The sequence below is a fragment of the Callorhinus ursinus genome, unplaced genomic scaffold (assembly GCF_003265705.2).
Source record: "Callorhinus ursinus isolate GAN/ISIS: 27379988/994484 unplaced genomic scaffold, GSC_fseal_2.0 scaffold12, whole genome shotgun sequence".
Lineage (NCBI taxonomy): Eukaryota > Metazoa > Chordata > Mammalia > Carnivora > Otariidae > Callorhinus > Callorhinus ursinus.
The window spans coordinates 62,086,602-62,104,735 of record NW_027397074.1 but is presented as its reverse complement, the minus strand read 5'-3'; the positions used below and the strand labels follow the sequence as shown (position 1 = coordinate 62,104,735).

At 36.7% G+C, this 18,134-nt stretch overlaps 1 protein-coding gene across 5 annotated transcripts in view; it reads right to left on the bottom strand.

Moving 5' to 3' along the window:
* Window positions 1–18,134, bottom strand: part of CPED1 (cadherin like and PC-esterase domain containing 1) — a 268,162-nt gene that overhangs the window by 202,914 nt on the left and 47,114 nt on the right. For 4 of the 5 annotated variants that reach the window (XR_012380298.1, XR_012380299.1, XM_025865766.2 and 1 more), the window contains one exon: window positions 10,161–10,267. The exons of the other annotated variant lie outside the window; for it this stretch is intronic. Coding sequence is in view for 2 of the 4 variants with exons in the window: in XM_025865766.2 (XP_025721551.1) it covers window positions 10,161–10,267 (107 nt within the window). In the remaining 2 variants the exon portion in view is untranslated. The remainder of the gene's footprint in view (window positions 1–10,160; window positions 10,268–18,134) is intronic. 5 annotated transcript variants of the gene reach the window in all.

Sequence of the window (18,134 nt, the reverse complement as noted above, 5' to 3'; positions counted from 1 at the left end):
TGAAAAATCAGGTCTCAACCAATACCAAAAGATTGAGATTATTCCCTGCCTATTCTCAGACCATAATGCTTTAAAATGGAACTCAATCATAAGAAAAAATTTGGAAGAAATTCAAACACTTGGAAGCTAAAGACCACTCTGCTCAAGAATGTTTGGGTCAACTAGGAAATCAAAGAAGAACTTAATTCATGGAAACCAATGAGAATGAAAACACACTGGTCCAAAACCTATGGGATACTGCAAAGGCAGTCCTAAGGGGGGAATACATAGCCATCCAAGCCTCACTCAAAAAAATAGAAAAATCCCGAATTTACCAACTAACTTTACACCTTAAAGAACTGGAGAAAAAGCAACAAACGATGCCTAAGCCATGCATTAGAAGAGAAATAATTAAGATTAGAGCAGAGATCAATGAATTAGAAACCAGAAACACAGTAGATCAGATCAACAAAACTAGAAGCTGGTTCTTTGAAGGAATTAATAAGATCGATAAACCACTGGCCAGACTTATCCAAAAGAAAAGAGAAAGGACCCAAAATTAATAAAATTATGAATGAAAAGGGTGCGATCACAACTAACACCAAGGAAATAGAAACAATTATTAGAAATTATTATCAACAACTATATGCCAATAAATTGAGCAACGTGGAAGAAATGGATGCCTTCCTGGAAACCTATAAACTACCAAGACTGAAACAGGAAGAAATTGACAACCTGAATAGGCCAATAACCAGTAATGAGATTGAAGCGGTGATCAAAATCCTCCCAAAAAACAAGAGGCCAGGGCCTGATGGATTCCCTGGGGAATTACCAAACATTCAAAGAAGAAATAATACCTATTCTCCTGAAGCTGTTTCAAAAAATAGAAACAGAAGGAAACCTTCCATACTCATTCTTTGAGGCCAGTATTACCTTAATCCCCAAACCAGGCAAAGACCCCATCAAAAAGGAGAATTTCAGACCAATATCCCTGATCAATATGGATTCCAAAATTCTCAACAAAATCCCAGCTAATAGTATCCAACAATTCATTAAAAGGATCATCCACCATGACCAAGTGGGATTTATCCCCGGGATACAAGGATGGTTCAACATTCACAAATTAATCAGTATGATAGAACACATTAATAAGAGGAGGGAGAAGAAACATATGGTCTTCTCAATTGATGCAGGAAAAGCATTTGACAAAATACAGCATCCTTTCCTGATTAAAACTCTTCAGAGTATAGGGATAGAGGGAACATTCCTCAATTTCATAAAATTCATCTATGAAAAACCCACAGCAAATATCATCTTCAATGGGGAAAAGCTGAGAGCCTTTCCCTTAAGATCAGGAACACGACAAGGATGCCCTCTCTTGCCACTATTGTTCAACATAGTACTAGAAGTCCTGGAAACAGAAATCAGACAACAAAAAGAAATAAAAGGTATTCAAATTGGCAGAGAAGAAGTCAAACTCTCTCTCTTCGCAGATGACATGAAACTTTATGTGGAAAATCCAAAAGACTCCATCCCCAAATTATTAGAACTCATACAGCAATTCAGTAATGTGGAAGGATACAAAAATCAATGCACAGAAATCAGTTGCTTTCTTATGCACTAACAATGCAACTATAGAAAGAGAAATTAGACAATCAATTCCATTTACAATAGCACCAAAACCCATAAGATATCTTGGAATAAACCTAACCAAAGAGGTAAAGGGATCTATACTCTAGGAAACACAGAACACTCATGAAAGAAATTGAAGAAGAAACAAAAAGATGGAAAAACATTCCATGCTCATGGATTGGAATAATAAACATTGTTAAAATGTCTATGTTACCCAGAGCAATCTATACCTTCAATGCCATCCTGATCAAAATTCCAATGACATGTTTCAAAGTGCTGGAACAAACAATCCTAAAATTTGTATGGAATCAGAAAAGACCCCAAATCACCAAGGAAATGTTGAAAAAGAAAAACAAAGCTGGGGGCATCATGCTGCCTGATTTCAAGCTATATTATAAAGCAGTGATCACCAAGACAGCATGGTACTAGTACAAAAACAGACATATAAACCAGTGGAACAGAATAGAGAGCCCAGATATGGACCCTCAACTCTATGGTCAAATAATCTTCGACAAAGCAGGAAAAAACATGCAATGGAAAAAAGACAGTCTCTTCAATAAATGGTGCTGGGAAACTTGGACAGCTATATATAGAAGAATGAAACTCAACCATTCTCTAACACCATACACAAAGATAAACTCAAAATGGATGAAAAACCTCAATGTGAGACAGGAATCCATCAAAATCTTAGAGGAGAACATAGGCAGTAACCTCTTTGACATTGGCCACAGCAACTTCTTTCAAGATACATCTCCAAAGGCAAGTGAAACAGAAGCAAAAGTGAAATTTTGGGACTTCATCAAGATAAAAACCTTCTGCACAGCAAAGGAAACAGTCAACAAAACAAAGAGGCAACCCACAGAATGGGAGAAGACATTTGCAAATGACACTACAGACAAAGGGCTGATATCCAAGATCTATAAAGAACTTCTCAAACTCAACACCCAAAAAACAAATAATCAAGTCAAAAAATGGGCAGAAGACATGAACAGACACTTCTCCAAAGAAGACATACAAATGGCAACAGACATATGACAAAATGTTCATCATCATTAGCTATCAGGGAAATTCAAATCAAAATCACATTGAGATACCACCTTACACCAGTTAGAATGGCAAAAATTGACAAGGCAAGAAACAACAAGTGTTGGTGAGGTTGTGGAGAAAGGGGAACCCTCTTACACTGTTGGTGGGAATGCAAGTTGGTACAGCCACTTTGGAAAACTGTGGATGTTCTTCAAAAAATTAAAAATAGAGATATCCTATGACCCAGCAATTGCACTACTGGGTATTTACCCCAAAAATACAGATGTAGTGAAAAGAAGGGCCATATGCACCCAAATGTTCATAGCAGCTATGTCCATAATAGCCAAACTGTGGAAAGAGCTGAGATGCCCTTCAACAGATGAATGAATAAAGAAGATGTGGTCCATATATACAATGGAATATCACTCAGCCATCAGAAAGGATGAATACCCAGCTTAAAACAACATGATGGGACTGGAGGAGATTATACTAAGTGAAATAAGTCAAGGAGAGAAATTCAATTATCATATGGTTTCACTTATTTGTGGAACATAAAGAATAACATGGAGGACATTAAAAGAAGGAAGGGAAAAATGAAGGGGGGGAATCGGAGGGAGAGACAAACCATGAGAGACTATGGACCCTGAGAAACAAACTGAGGGTTTTGGGGGGGGGTGAGGGAATGGTTTAGCCCAGTGATGGGTATTAAGGAGGGCACATATTGCATGGAACACTGGGTGTTATATGAAAACGATGAGTCATGGAACACTACATCAAAAACTAATGATGTACTGTATGGTGACTAACATAACATAATAAAATTAAATTAAATTAAAAAAAATAAACAAAAGAAAAAAATAGCACTAAACATACCTCAAAACCAACTAAACTCTGAAGTTCCACTGGCCCTCAGTGATTTGAATTACAGACATTTAGTGGAAATTCAGTGCTAATCCTGTTTCAAACTTAAATATATAGACTTCACTTCATATTGAAGGGCATTATTGCTTTCAGATATAAAATCCAGTCACTACAAAACTGTTTTCTAACAAAAATTTGTTCTTAGAAAGCTTCATAGACATTATCATAAATTCAAATATATATCCTACCTTATAAAGAAAAGACATAAACAAGCTTAATTCTTTCCTTCGCTTCTGAATTTACAGACTGATTATCTAGCTATTATCAACCAAATTCCAAAAAGAATGTCCCAAATGGCAACGCCTTGTTAAAACCAACAGAAAGAGATCACGGTAAATTAGCTTGAAAAGCAGATTCACTTCTGAGAAATTATTGATTACTTTCAAATTAACTCACTCTAAACTTATCAAGTATTGTAGTTTCTCCACTGTGTCCTACTGACGGGGTTGTTTGAAAAGAGCTCAGTGGCAGTTTAGAAGAGAGAACCATTTGGATGTCTTCTTTGGAAAAATGTCTGTTCATGTCTTCTGCCTATTTCTTGATTGGATCATTTGTTCTTTGGGTGTTGAGTTTAAGAAGTTCTTTATAGATTTTGGATACTAGCCCTTTATCTGATATGTCATTTGCAAATATCTTCTCCCATTCTGTCAGTTGTCTTTTGGTTTTGTTGACTGTTTCTCTTGCTGTGCAAAAGCTTTTTATCTTGATGAGGTCCCAATAGTCAGTTTGCCCTTGCTTCCCTTGCCTTTGGCACTGTTTCTAGGAAGAAGTTGCTGCAGCTGAGGTCGAAGAGGTTGCTGCCTGTGTTCTCTTTTAGGATTTTGATGGACTCCTGTCTCACATTTAGGTCTTTCAACCATTTTGAGTCTATTTTTGTGTGTGGTGTAAGGAGACATCCAAATGGCCAACAGACACATGAAAAAGTGCTCAGCATTGCTCAGCATCAGGGAAATCCAAATCAAAACCTCAATGAGATATCACCTCACACCAGTCAGAATAGCTAAAATTAACAAGTCAGGAAATGACAGATGTTGGCAGAGATGAGGAGAAAGGGGAACCCTCCTACACTGTTGGTGGGAATGCAAGCTGGTGCAGCCACTCTGGAAAACAGTATGGAGGTTCCTCAAAAAGTTGAAAATAGAGCTACCCTACGACACAGCAATTGCACTACTGGGTATTTACCCCAAAGATACAAATGTAGGGATCTGAAGGGGTATGTGCACCCTGATGTTTATAGCAGCAATGTCCACAATAGCCAAGCTGTGGAAAGAGCCAAGATGTCCACCAACAGATGAATGGATAAAGGAGATGTGGTATATATACACAATGGAATATTATGCAGCCATCAAAAGGAATGAGATCTTGCCATTTGCAATGAAGTGGATGGAACTGGAGGATGTTATGCTGAACGAAATAAGTCAATCAGAGAATGATATGTATCATATGACCTCACTGATATGAGGAATTCTGAATCTTAGGAAACAAACTGAGGGTTGCTGGTTGGGGGGATGCAGCAGCTGGGTGATAGACATTGGGGAGGGCATGTGCTATGGTGAGCGCTGTGAATTGTGTAAGACTGTTGAATCACAGACCTGTACCTCTGAAACAAATAATACATTATATGTTAAAAAAAAAAAGAAGATAGCAGGAGGGGAAGAATGAAGGGGGGGAAATCGAAGAGGGAGATGAACCATGAGAGACTATGGACTCTGAAAAACGAACTGAGGGTTCTAGAGGGGAGGGAGGTGTGGGGATGGGTTAGCCTGATGATGGGTATTAAAGAGGGCACATTCTGCATGAAGCACTGGGTGTTATACGTAAACAATGAATCATGGAACACTACATCAAAAACTAATGATGCAATGTATGGTAATTAACATAACAATAAAAAAGTATATAATGAAAAAAATAAAAGAGAGAACCAGAAACACGGGTTATAGTCCCACTTACGACATTTAACAGAATTGTGACCTTGAACACATCACTTTGCTTCTCTCTTAGAGCTTTAGGTCTCTGAGTTCCACTGCCTCACTAAGGTTTTGATTAATTCAGTAATTCAATCATCAGTTGTAGTTTTTACAACATGATTCACTTAGAAGTGCTCTGAAACAGTGTGTTGATTAAACATTCTCCAACCCTGGCCATCTTGTTAACTCTATTCATTCAGTCAGCGAATAGTAAACTTAAGCCCATGGTGCGTAATGAAGCTAGGGCTTTTGCTGAACCAGCTCCGGTGAATCTGCCCGAGCAACACTGTTAAATACCCAAGTTTGAAAGTCTCCAAAGATTCCAGAGTCAGAGTCACTTACATTCTTTATGGCACTGGCAGTGCAGAGGCTGTAAGTACAGAACACCATAGATGTTAGTGAGGTCTACATTTCTCAAATTCAAAAATGAGAACGTTCAGAGGCTAAAAGTAGAAAACAAAGAAGAGTTTTCAGAAGGTCCTTAAGTTTATAATTCAGTCTTCCTAAGAAAGGCTGGAGGGAAGAGATGGAATACTGCAAAAGTATGGAGAAACTATAATAAAAGTTTTTTTTTTAAGATACTACACAAAGAATCTTTCTAAATTAGATTGTCAAAAGCTTTAAAAGTCAATAAACTTGAACCATTTTCCCCCACATCAGGCAAAATCACTTAGTTGCTAATGACTACATGGAAACTTCCATAGAAGGACCCAGAAAGAGAAGTAGCATTAGGTAAGTATCACTAAAGGCTATGTGTTGACAAGGTCCAGTTTAAAAGTTTCTCCTACTTTTTGAAGAGCTGAGAGCAAATGTCCTGTTATAGCAGATGCTTAGAGCATCCCGGATGTGCTGTCCCATCCTATACAAACTGAAAGGAATATGAGTCCTGATCAAATGGATGACCAAAACTGAATTAATGGGACAGAAGATTTCATATAGATATATATGTATAGATGCTGCAAAGACAGAGTACAGCTTGCAGAGATTTCAGACGGAAGTATAGGTCACTGTGTCTTATCAGAGATGTGACTTTCCATGTGAGACCTGAGGTCAGAAGAATAAACTGACTCAGGATCAACAAAGCATTTGCTTCAAGAAAGCACAGCCAAGCCAAGAGAAGCAATTGCCATCAGGCTTCTGCCTTCTATGTTTCCATCCCCCACTCAATGACCTCTTCCTGTGTGCCTTCTTCCAAAGCACATCTTCGGAATTCACAGAATTTCAACAGATAACATAACCAAGGTGACACGTGACACCAGAAATATCATTTCCATTCTACTCTGTAACAGAGCACCAAACTAAGCAGTTAAACTGAATAACTTGGCACAAAGAAACATATTCAAGGGCTATGGGTCATATAGCTACAGCAAATCAACTATTTTACATTTATTTTCCATGTGTTTTCATTGTTAAACCTATTAATCCTCTTCTATATCCTAGTGCTTGCTTTTTACTCTTATGTTTATGTACATCATAAAATATATAAGATTTCCATCATTACCAAAAGGAACATCAAAGAAGTTTTAACTTGGATCAGCTGACTTTTATACAATGAGCTTCTCCATCTTAATGTTGCAATATTATTTTTAAATAGGTTTCATTACTTTTGGGTAGTTTTAAGGTTGACAGCAAAATTCAGCAGAAGGTACAGAGATTTCCCATCTACCCATTGCCTCTACATATGCACAGTCTCCTCCATAAACAACCACCCCACAAGAGTGGTACCTTTGTTACACTTAAGGAATCTATGTTGACACATCATTATCACCCAAATAATTATTTTCATTATATAATGCTTTGGATTGGGTTTGAAAACTTTCCATACACATATACGTATGTGTATGTTTCATATAAACTGCTGTTTTTCTTGGCATAAAACCTTTCATGTCTTTGAAAGGATTAGAATGCATATGGAAAATGATAATGATGTCTGAGCCCTGGGATATTTCTGAGATCAAATTGAGAAAAAGGAAATGTACATTTAGAAAGATATCAATCCCCACATACCTCCCACAATCCTAATCTGTGGGTAATCTACATCTAAATTTTTCTATTACATACATCTTATCAGAAGCAAAAGTAAAAAATCTTTCTTATTTTGAGACATAGTTCATTAATAAGAACAACAGCCTATCAATTATAAACATTTAGAAAGTGTTTATAAACTAAAACTGAAACTACAGTAATACCATTAACTTGGTCAAGAAAGTAGACATTTGAATTTGGACTATTTATAAAGCGTAAGAAAGTACCCCAGGCAAAAAATTGGGAGGGCTCACTCATGAACACTGAGAATGACACTATTTCCCACGGTATCTTAAAGGACTGCTCCTTTTCTTCATTAGATTGGTACACGATTCTATTGTTTATTTTATCAAAACTCAGATGCTCTCCAAAAGGTGTTCAGTATTGTCCACAAGGAAGAGAATTAATGACAAGAAGAGTCTTTATCTCCTTGTCTCTCGCATGCAATTATCATTCCATCAAATTCACCTGAAAATGTGCTTCAAATGCTTTATCCTAAGAGCCATTTCAGAAGTTCTCAGTGCTCCAAGTACTAAAAACAGCATCATGGTTCTAGGGACTGCTAATCCTACAAACATTTAGAGCTAGAAATGAATCCCTCTGCTCTTGAAATGTTAGAACCTTTCTGTTAAAGGTGAAATACAGCCCTAGTTACTAAATTTACTGTTACCCCAAATAGTGGACCTCACTTCACTTTCCACATCACGGGGACCAATACAGTTTTAAAATCACGTTCCTCTCCTTCTGACTAGAGAGATGTCGGGACATTCATTTTTTAAAACAAATCTTCTGATCACTTTCATCAAGTACTTAAATTCCAAAGCTTTGATGTGATGAGTAATCCTAATTTGAGCTGGGGCTCTTTCTTTGTTCATATAAGAATCCCCCAAAATTTGAAGCAACTTCTATTCTGAATATGTTGACATAAATAAGTCATGGTTCATAAATCTTCAAATTATTCATGCTCTAAAGTGACAGTTATCTAATACATACCATTTAGAACTTATGAATTCTTTAAAAATATTCATTAGCGTAGGCTGTAAATGCAGTCTTAAATATTTATTTAGAAGAACTGTATAGTGATGTGGTTAGGAAAAAAAAAAATTGAAGTCAAACTGCCTGAGTTTGAATCCTGATTGCTTCATTTATTAGCTATGAGGACTTAGGCAATTCTCTTGATTTTCCTGTGCTTCATTCTCCTCATATGTAAAGAATGGACATAAATATGTGAGCACTTAGAATGATGCATGGCACCAATAGGAGGCCTTGGCAAGAGATTGTTGGGTAGGAATGGAGAGAGTACATATCTCCCTGGCTGCTTCTTCACAGGGCTATGATTTGGCAATGACTATATTTCCCTACGTTATAGCTCCTTTCCAGTGATCCCTCTTTCTTGGCCTTAGCTCTCATTAGGTTTTGCTAACCAGCCCTTCTATATACCCTTCTTTAGACCAAGGAGGGTAGTAAAACCTTACAAGGCTATTGGTCCCTGGGGACCTCTAATCTTTCTTTTTTCTTAATCTTTTTTTATTAGATTCTCTCTAATCTTCTTTCTCTTATTTTGTCAAAACCTCAGTAAATACCTCCTGCATTAGTTTCTCTTCAGTTAAATACTTTCAAGTATGGCATTTGTCTCTTGCTTGGAGGTTAAAAGATATTCACAGGGAAGACTGTAGACTTTATCCTATAGTTGATGTAAAGACATTCAAGATTTAAGTGCAGGAGGAACCAGGTTAGTTCAGCATTTTATTTTTCATCCTGATAACTGTGGGCAGGATGGATTTCAGGGGCCAAATACTTGCTTCAGAAAAAAGCAGTAAGGAGGATTCTACAATTAACCTGGTAAGATAAGGTGACTGGCCAGAATAAAAATAGTGAGTATGGATATTTGAGGGATAAGATACTTGGGAAGAATTTAGGAGTTAAATTCCCTAGTACTGGTAATTGATAGAATGCAGATGACAAAGGAAATGAAGGGATCAGAGGTGAAGGCCGGATTTCTACCTTAGGAAGTGACAGAGTGATTGATCATGCTTATGACCAATAGAACAGAAGTCCTGCCGAGCTACTGAATGCAAGAGTAGAAGTGATTTACCACGGAACAGATGAGCTAGTTTTCTCCATGTTGAGTCTGAGGTGTCTGTGTGATATAAAAGTGATGTTTAACAGGTAGTTATACATGTGAGCCTGAAGCCTGGGAAAAGACTTGAACTTTAGATGTTACTTTTGGGAATCATCAACCACCTTGGGAATGGTGTTGAGGAGCTCCACAGGCATCTAAAGTATGACCAGAGGAAAGGAGGTTATGAAGAAAACAGAGAAGGAATGGCCAAAGATTTACAAGAAGGGAAAAAAAAATCATGTGCTCAGCCCAAAGGCCAAGGGAGCCAAGAGTTACAGGGAGGAAGGAGATATCAAGATTGTCAATTGCAGAAATATCAAATAATCAGTGTAGCTACTACAATACTATTTAACTACTGAGAAATAGCTACTAGTTTTGATGTTTTGATGCTTTTCTCACATTTAAAAAAATATTATGGACCAAGACATGCTGGTGTTAATATCCAAAGGGCTGTTAAAATCTGTAAACATTTTGAAAAAAATATTTACCTTTTGATGTAAACCTAAATGGCACATGTCTTCCTTGGATATGCAAGGTTTTCCACCAGCTTCCCTAGAAGACAGGCAAATGAGCAGATCCCAAGAGCCCAAATCACCTATTAGCAAAAGAATATTGAAAAACAATTTTTTATCAGGTTTTTGAAGGCAACATTTTTAGATTTAAGAGTGTTATTATTTAAATCCTAAAACACAAGAAAAAATGATTCTGAATATATTTAAAAGTCAATATTTGAAGTAACTGAAATTTTCAACTTTTCTAATTTAGAAACATTTTTATATTTAGTATTATATCAGGGAAAATACACTTATCTAAAGCGATGGTCATAAGACTCCTTTAAAAGACTAAAAGTTAAATGTTTTAGGTCACTAACTTCATAAATTTATAAAGTCTTATTTGGAGATTGGGAGGAAAGATGATTATAAACTCTTTAAAGATAGGGGGTGATTGCAAAATCAAATAATGATAATAAGTCAAAACACCAAATATTTTGTTTTAGATTTTGGTATCACCATTACTTTTCACAAATCTGAAACAGATATACTTTTATATGATTTATTACAAAGAAAAAGTGTGGTCAGCAGAAAATAAAATTTAATGAAAATTAAAAAAACAGATTTTGTCTAAAAGGAATTTGTAGTCTAGTTATAGATAGCAGAGTTGAGCTCAAAATACAGAGTATAACATGGACTAAAGTAAATGATATTTCAGGACAAAACTCTTTGCCAATAAATCCTAGTAACTTGCCAAAATAATCTCAGAAGAATACATTCTTGCATAATACTTGAACATTTGAAAATTGACATTTGTGTGTTATGAGTTTATTTTCCCTTACTCTCTTTGATTTATTTATATGTTTTTATCAACATGTCTTGCATATATAATTGGTGCTTTAAAGATATTTGTTATATGAGGGGCACCTGGGTGGCTCAGTCAGTTAAGCATCTGCCTTTGGCTCAGGTCATGATCTCAGGATCCTGGGATCAGCATTGGGGTTCCCTGCTCAGCAAGGAGTCTGCTTTTCTCTCTTCATCTGCCTGTCCCCTACCCCCAGCCACTTGTGCGTGTGCTCTCTCTCTCAAATAAATAAATAAATAAAACCTTAAAAAAATATTTGTTAAATGAATGAATAACTAGCCCATGAAAGGGTGGTAAACATGTTACTTTAGAGACAATATAGAAATAGGTATCTCAAAAATAACCAGAAAAAGAACACTAAATAATGTATGAAAGGATTGATATTACTTGGGAAACTTCCCTATTTTGGGTGGAAATCTACTTTTAAAAACTTAAGCAATTTCTATACACATGGCCTGTTTTGTTGATCAATCCTGAGATAATGTTCCTTCGGTAACTATTTATGCCAGGTCTCACAAGTCATCTCTTGCATTAGGTATTAGTGGCTTCTAAAAAGCTAGAAAATAACCAAATCTTAAAGAGTGTCTCACTTGAACACATAATGCTTTCAAAGAAGGGCTTTATAAAAAAAAAACAACAAAAAAAGATTGATAAGGAAGAGTGACCTATGATCATCAGGAATGAAATTTCACTCTGCACTAATCAAGTCCTTTACAATTTAACAAGCTCTATGCTCTCTGGGCTATTGGTTCCTCTGTTTGTAATTGTCCTGTTCCTAGAAGAGAAACCTCTCCGCCAACAAAGGGATCCAGACAACTGAACTCAAGTTAACATGTGAGCTTTTGTCCTAGAGCTTCTCCGTTTGCTCAATTATCTCAAGATGCTGGAATATAGCACAATGGCTCAAAGAGACATGGAGAAATGATGCAGGTGATTTAGGGGTGGGAGAAATCTATGTAATCGCCATCGGCCTTAGGCTTGAAAGGTCTATGCTGTCCCATGCATCCTCACTTTGAAGGAAACTCCAAATGGATTCCTGGAGCCAAAATCAAATACTCTATGATGATTCCACTACTTTATTGAAAATGTGCACCTGGCACTTTTAGCCAAAACCTTTTGATATGGATTCAAAAGGGAAAACACAAAGATGGTTTCATTTGATATTACTTCTAGCCCAAGAAACACTAAAACTCTAGAAGAAACCTCCTGACGTTATATACTCAACCAAATATTTTAAGAAGACAAGAATATGCAAAGAGAGATTTCAAACATGAACTGTATTGTTTGGCCATTAAAAACATAGTATTTTTTATATTCCTCCAAGTCTGACACATACTCCCCTTCCCTACCCAAGGCGTACAAGCAATTTCTCAATTTGATTACAATATATATATTTAATCCATAAAAGTTCAAAACTGGAAGACATGTTTAAATAATTCAAAACATCTAATGTATTAAGAACCTCCTATGAGCAGGACATTGTACTGGAATTATGAGTGTAAATAGCAAAAAAAAAAAAAATACAGTCACTGCCCTCAACCATCTATGAAAGACTAGAATGAACATTAAAAAGAATTTAGGATAATTTATAAAGTGCCATACAGTTTCTTGACATTCATAAGGGTTACCCCTTACCTCTCAAAACTATTTAACAAATATTTCAAATTTAAAATTAATGTTTCAAAAATACTTTATACCACATACATTTACCCTTAAAATGAAAGTAGAGCATAGCCAAAAATTTCAAATAATCTCTTCAGGTACTTCTTGCCTAATTCTTGCCACCACAGTCTGAAAAATGCTGATTGTTTCCACTCAAAATTCCTATTGTTACCCTCACTGAGTCCTACCTCAAACCTCTAAATCTCTATTTCCTAGTTAAATCTTGAGTTTAATGGAAATGTATTTTAGATAAACACGTTCAAGTTTATAATTTAATGCATATTTCAGTGTATTATTTCAGTCTTAGTAATAATGACAAAAATAAATTTTAAAAACTAAAAAAAAAAAAAATCTTGAGTAGACCTTTTCACTTTCCCTTCATTTCCATCTCTGACCTTAAAAGTCAACTCCCTCCCCTGATGCCCACAGCCCCTTTTTAATGAAAAAGCTTTATTTGTTTTATGAGTGGCACCATGTATTCAAATTTGGTTTAAAAAACCCCAAAAGTCACATTGTAGTTAGAAACCGGGCAGAGAAAAAACCACATTCACTAGCTGAGAAAATCACATTCAGAAGTCAACCTTGGAGCTTTTGGGAGACAAATTTGTACCTTAGCAAAATTACAAATTGCTAAATATTGTGGAGCTTTGGGGCCGTGCTCAACTCACTGAAAGCAAGAGCAGTTAGGAGGCAGATGCCCTGGGGCATACAGCAGAGATTGTAGACTGCAGGCACACGGCTGGGGCGGGGGCAGCCTGCATGGGGGGTGCATTTGGCCTGCTGATTATTGTTATGTTTTTGTTTTAAATTTTAAGTATTTGTCATAATGCGAAAGTCAGCATAATTCACATAAAAATCCAGATTTTTGTCTTCGTTTGAAAACTTGGAGGCTGTGGCGATACTGAGTCCATTTCCTACAAGGCAGAAGGCAGCCACTGACTGGAGCTGAATACAGCCTCCCACATTTTCCCCTGTTTATGCCACGTGGCCCGGCCTGGCCCCAACTGCCTGGCTCTGCCACCAGGAGGCGAACAGTCCAAGGCCTGGTGTAAAACATTGTGTGTCAGTGCCTAAGTTGCTCATTCAGCAAGTTGATGTTCCACGCTTTAGCTTTCAAATGAATTAAAGTTGTTCATTAGGTAAATCGGTCTTGTTAAGATGACTGTAGGCGAATTGATATTTGGTCAGTTGGTCTTAAAAGGATGTCTGAACACACCCTTTGATCTCCAGATTTGGCCACCATGCTCTCCCACAAGGCTGAGTAAGGTCATTTCAACTCCAAAGACATTTTACTGGCTGTTAAAGTTGGTAAGGACTGAAGTGTGGTCTCTTAGATTAGTTCTTTCTATCAGGAGCCTGGAAAAATCAGGAGTGGCCTATGGACATCTTTTTCACTTATGTCTCTTCTCTCCAGTTGGACCAGTAGAGAGACCCAGGTATCATTCCTAGGCGGGCCTGCTCTCATCTCTTTCTCATCCACAGTTTCTCTTTGGACTCTTTTATGACATTCAGACTGTCTCAGGGCTATTGCCATAGTTTTAAGTAGCCTAGGACAGGGTTTCTTTCTTTCTTTCTTTCTTTTTTTAGGCACTGGGGCAAACATTCTGTATGTTGGTCTTACTCAATGTGTTTCTTCTGCCCTGGAAGGTTGACATTATTAGAGTGTAAGAGCTGAGAAGTCAGATTTGGATTTGGAAAAAAAACAGGCAAAGCTGCCGTGGGCCAACTTGGATGGTGGTTTCTTAGGTTTTCCTGGCAGAGGGAAAAGGAGACCTTTATACGATTCTGCCTAGCTCCTTAGAATATTGCACTAAGATTTGAGTGCCAAAGCCACATTAATAAGTAAATAAACTGTAGTACTGGTATTAGTAGTGATGATATCAATAGTAAATCTTTCTTGAGCACTTACAGTAAGCCAGGAACTATTCCAGGTATTTGTATTAATTCATTTATTCCACACAACATCCTCCTGGATATGATTATTCTTTTTTTTGAAAAGCACAGTAAGGTTAAATAACTTGTTCAAGGTCAGCCATCTAGTTAGTGGTGGGAAGAGAATTTGAACACAGGAAGTTTAGCTCCAGGGGCCATGTTCATGACCATTATATCATTATCCCTTCAAAAACCACAGAAGCAATAGAAAAATTCAGCTTATGGTACCTTATATATTTTAACTTATGCAGAACTTCCAACAACACTATGGGGTAGAAGCAATTATTCCGCACACTTTACAAAAGAGGAAACTGAGACAAAGAGGGATTACATAGGTTTGGTATTTTTCCAGCTACTCTTTAGTGCATCTATTTTCCTTTGGGATCTTAGAGGCAAAAAGGACTATAACAGGTTTCTCGGGCATTCCCAGACCCTCACCTAGCAATGGTGCCCCAAAACATTATTAGCTACCACTGGTAATTGAAGTAAGTAAAATTTTTATCTGTAGAAGGAGGGAGCACTCAACTGCACATGTACTCAGGAACTATAAATATTAACTTGGCCTCCACCTGCTTTTGAAAAAAAAAAAAAAACTCTACAAGTTTCTTAGATTCCTTGATAGTTAAAATGATTTCTTTCCCTGTCACAAAGAAACCAGAGCAAGACTGACTTCCAGATTGGACTAGCAAGCCCGTAAAATAGAGAGGTCATAGGACATTGTTCTAGGAAAACAGGATGTGGATGTGCTGTTCTCCATCTCAAAATTACAAAAACATGAAAAATCTATATAGGCTTCTCCCCATAAACTGTGGAACAAAATTGCTGATAACACCACACTATCATGCCTCCTCGGTATTAGCTCAGAGAGCAACGAAGACTCCACAGACAGGGTCCGGATGTATGAGTGCAGACATAAAATGGCGCCAAGTTAGTTTTTACCCTTCTCTTCTTGTTCTCAGGAGCCAACTAATGTCTCAGTGTTAAAAATAAGAGCTATTTTAAAAGGTTTTGTTCTTGTTTTTGTTTTAATCAAGCATCTGCCCTATGGAGTGAGGGCTGTCTTCAGAATATTTCTAGTCTCTCAGAGGCAGGCTGCCATGTAAAGCAAACCATCATTTCCTGGCTCTCAAATGACCTCCCTCACTGATAAAGTCTACTGGTTCAGTAACTCAATCCAGAGAACAACAGAGAGCTCTGAGATATTATCATTCAGTTTTCTGGCACACTATATAAAAATCTCAGAATATTAAGTCTTTTCCTGCTTTATTTTTCTTCATAGCGTTTCTCATGGTCTGACAGATTATATATGTCTTGTCTATGTGTTTATTGCCTGCCTGCCCTTTCCATTAGAATGTGAACTCCATGAAGGTAGGACTGCATCTATTTTTTCACTGCTATAGCCTCAGTATCTACAACAGGGGCTGGGATTTCAGAAATATTTGCTATATATTTTGAGATCCATAGTGAATGTATAACTGAATGTGAGCAACAGACCAATAATTAAAACTCTATCTCTGCCAAATAAATAAAATCTTTAAAAAAACTGAATCAAAAGTCAGTATATTGTGAAAATTAAAAATGGAAATAATGAGGAAAAATATTAGTTTACAAAGAGGACCTAAAGATATATTTCGGTTCTTAGTAAGAATAAGAAAGAAGTAAGCCTAAGAAAATAAAATTAACCATTCCTAGCGTTTAAAGAAATTATAAAAACAGCAGATTCCAAGTGCTTTACTTAGTGGAAAATTTTTTTGGGGAACACATACATCATATTGAAGCAGAAAAGATTTATAAAGTCTGACTTGGAAAATAAACTTGTCCAAGAGCTTCCAAGATACATAGCTATAAAAGCCAAGCTCATTTACTTATTCACAGTATTAGACTGTTATATTCCATAAGGATACAAGTACAGTGATTTCCTAAAATGTGTGGGTTTTTTTTTATCAAGAAATACTGAAGATGTTTAAATTTTAAATAACAGATGATAGTCCTTTATAATACAATAGGAGAATATTTCATATAGTCACTGTTCCATCTGTATACCCTTTTTTTCTTCACAACTAGACTATGAGAATTTTACTGAATAACAACGTATTATTTTCCCTATGTCAATCCTTTATCAGAATTAGTAAATATTGTTACATTCATGAATACATTATCAACTTATTGATGACAAATCAGGTTCTATGTTTGATAACACCATAAGATTGTTGGATATAAATTAGCCATTGCAAATACCTGTATTATTCCCAAATCATTCAAGTTGCATTAACCAGTTCTCTTAACTGTATTCTTTTTTTATTTTGTTCTGTTAATCACCATACATTACATCATTAGTTTTTGAGGTAGTGTCCCATGATTCATTGTTTGCATATAACACCCAGTGCTCCATTCAGTACGTGCCCTCTTTAATACCCATCACCAGGCTAACCCATCCCCCCACCCCACCTCCCCTCTAGAACCATCAGTTTGTTTCTCAGAGTCCACAGTCTTTCATGGTTCATATCCCCCTCTGATTCCCCTGCCTTTCATTTTTCCCTTCCTGCTATCTTCTTCTTTTTTTTTTTAACATATAATGTATTATTTGTTTCAGAGGTACAGGTCTGTGATTCATCAGTCTTACACAATTCACAGCACTCACCATAGAACATACCCTCCCCAATGTCTATCACCCAGCCACCCCATCCCTCCCACCCCCTACCACTCCAGCAACCCTCAGTTTGTTTCCTGAGATTAAGAATTCCTCATATCATTGAGGTCATATGATACATGTCTTTCTCTGACTGACTTATTTCACTCAGCATAATACCCTCCAGTTCCATCCACGTCGTTGCAAATGGCAAGATCTCATTCCTTTTGATGGCTGCATAATTAACTGTATTCTTAATATGATGGATCTTAGGAATAATAATCCAGCACCCATAATAAATTTTATTCATGACTTTTCTTTAATGACAAAAAACCATTCCTGTTCCTGTATCTAACACTGATTATTGTAGACACTTAGTAGATGTTTATTGGGTTGACTATTGCAATTTTCAGAATTTAAGAGAAATCATATATACAGGACGTTTAGATCTTCAATGATTATATAACATGATCACAAAATCTAATTAAATCTAGTTCCTTACCCCATGAGTCTGCTCACGGGTCTTTGCCTGTGATGTCTCTGGCTCCTTACCTTTTAAGAGCTGATGATAAAAACTTTGTGTTTTACCACAGAGAAATTCTAAGCCATTCTCCCCTTGGTGCTCCAAACCCACACTAGAAATCAAGCTTTCCTATCCCACTGTCTACCCTCTTTCTGCCCTGTGAGAGGTGGTGAAGATCAATGAGATCATTTCTGTGAGGAGTTTTGAGCTCCTGAAATTCTTCTGCTCTACTCATAAGATCAAGAAACCAGTATTATGCTTAAACTTTTGCAAAAGTTTAAGAAGACTCCTGCTCTGAAGAAATTTTCCATCAAGAAGAGTTTGAAAGGAAATAGATCAATTTATTCTTATGAAATAAAT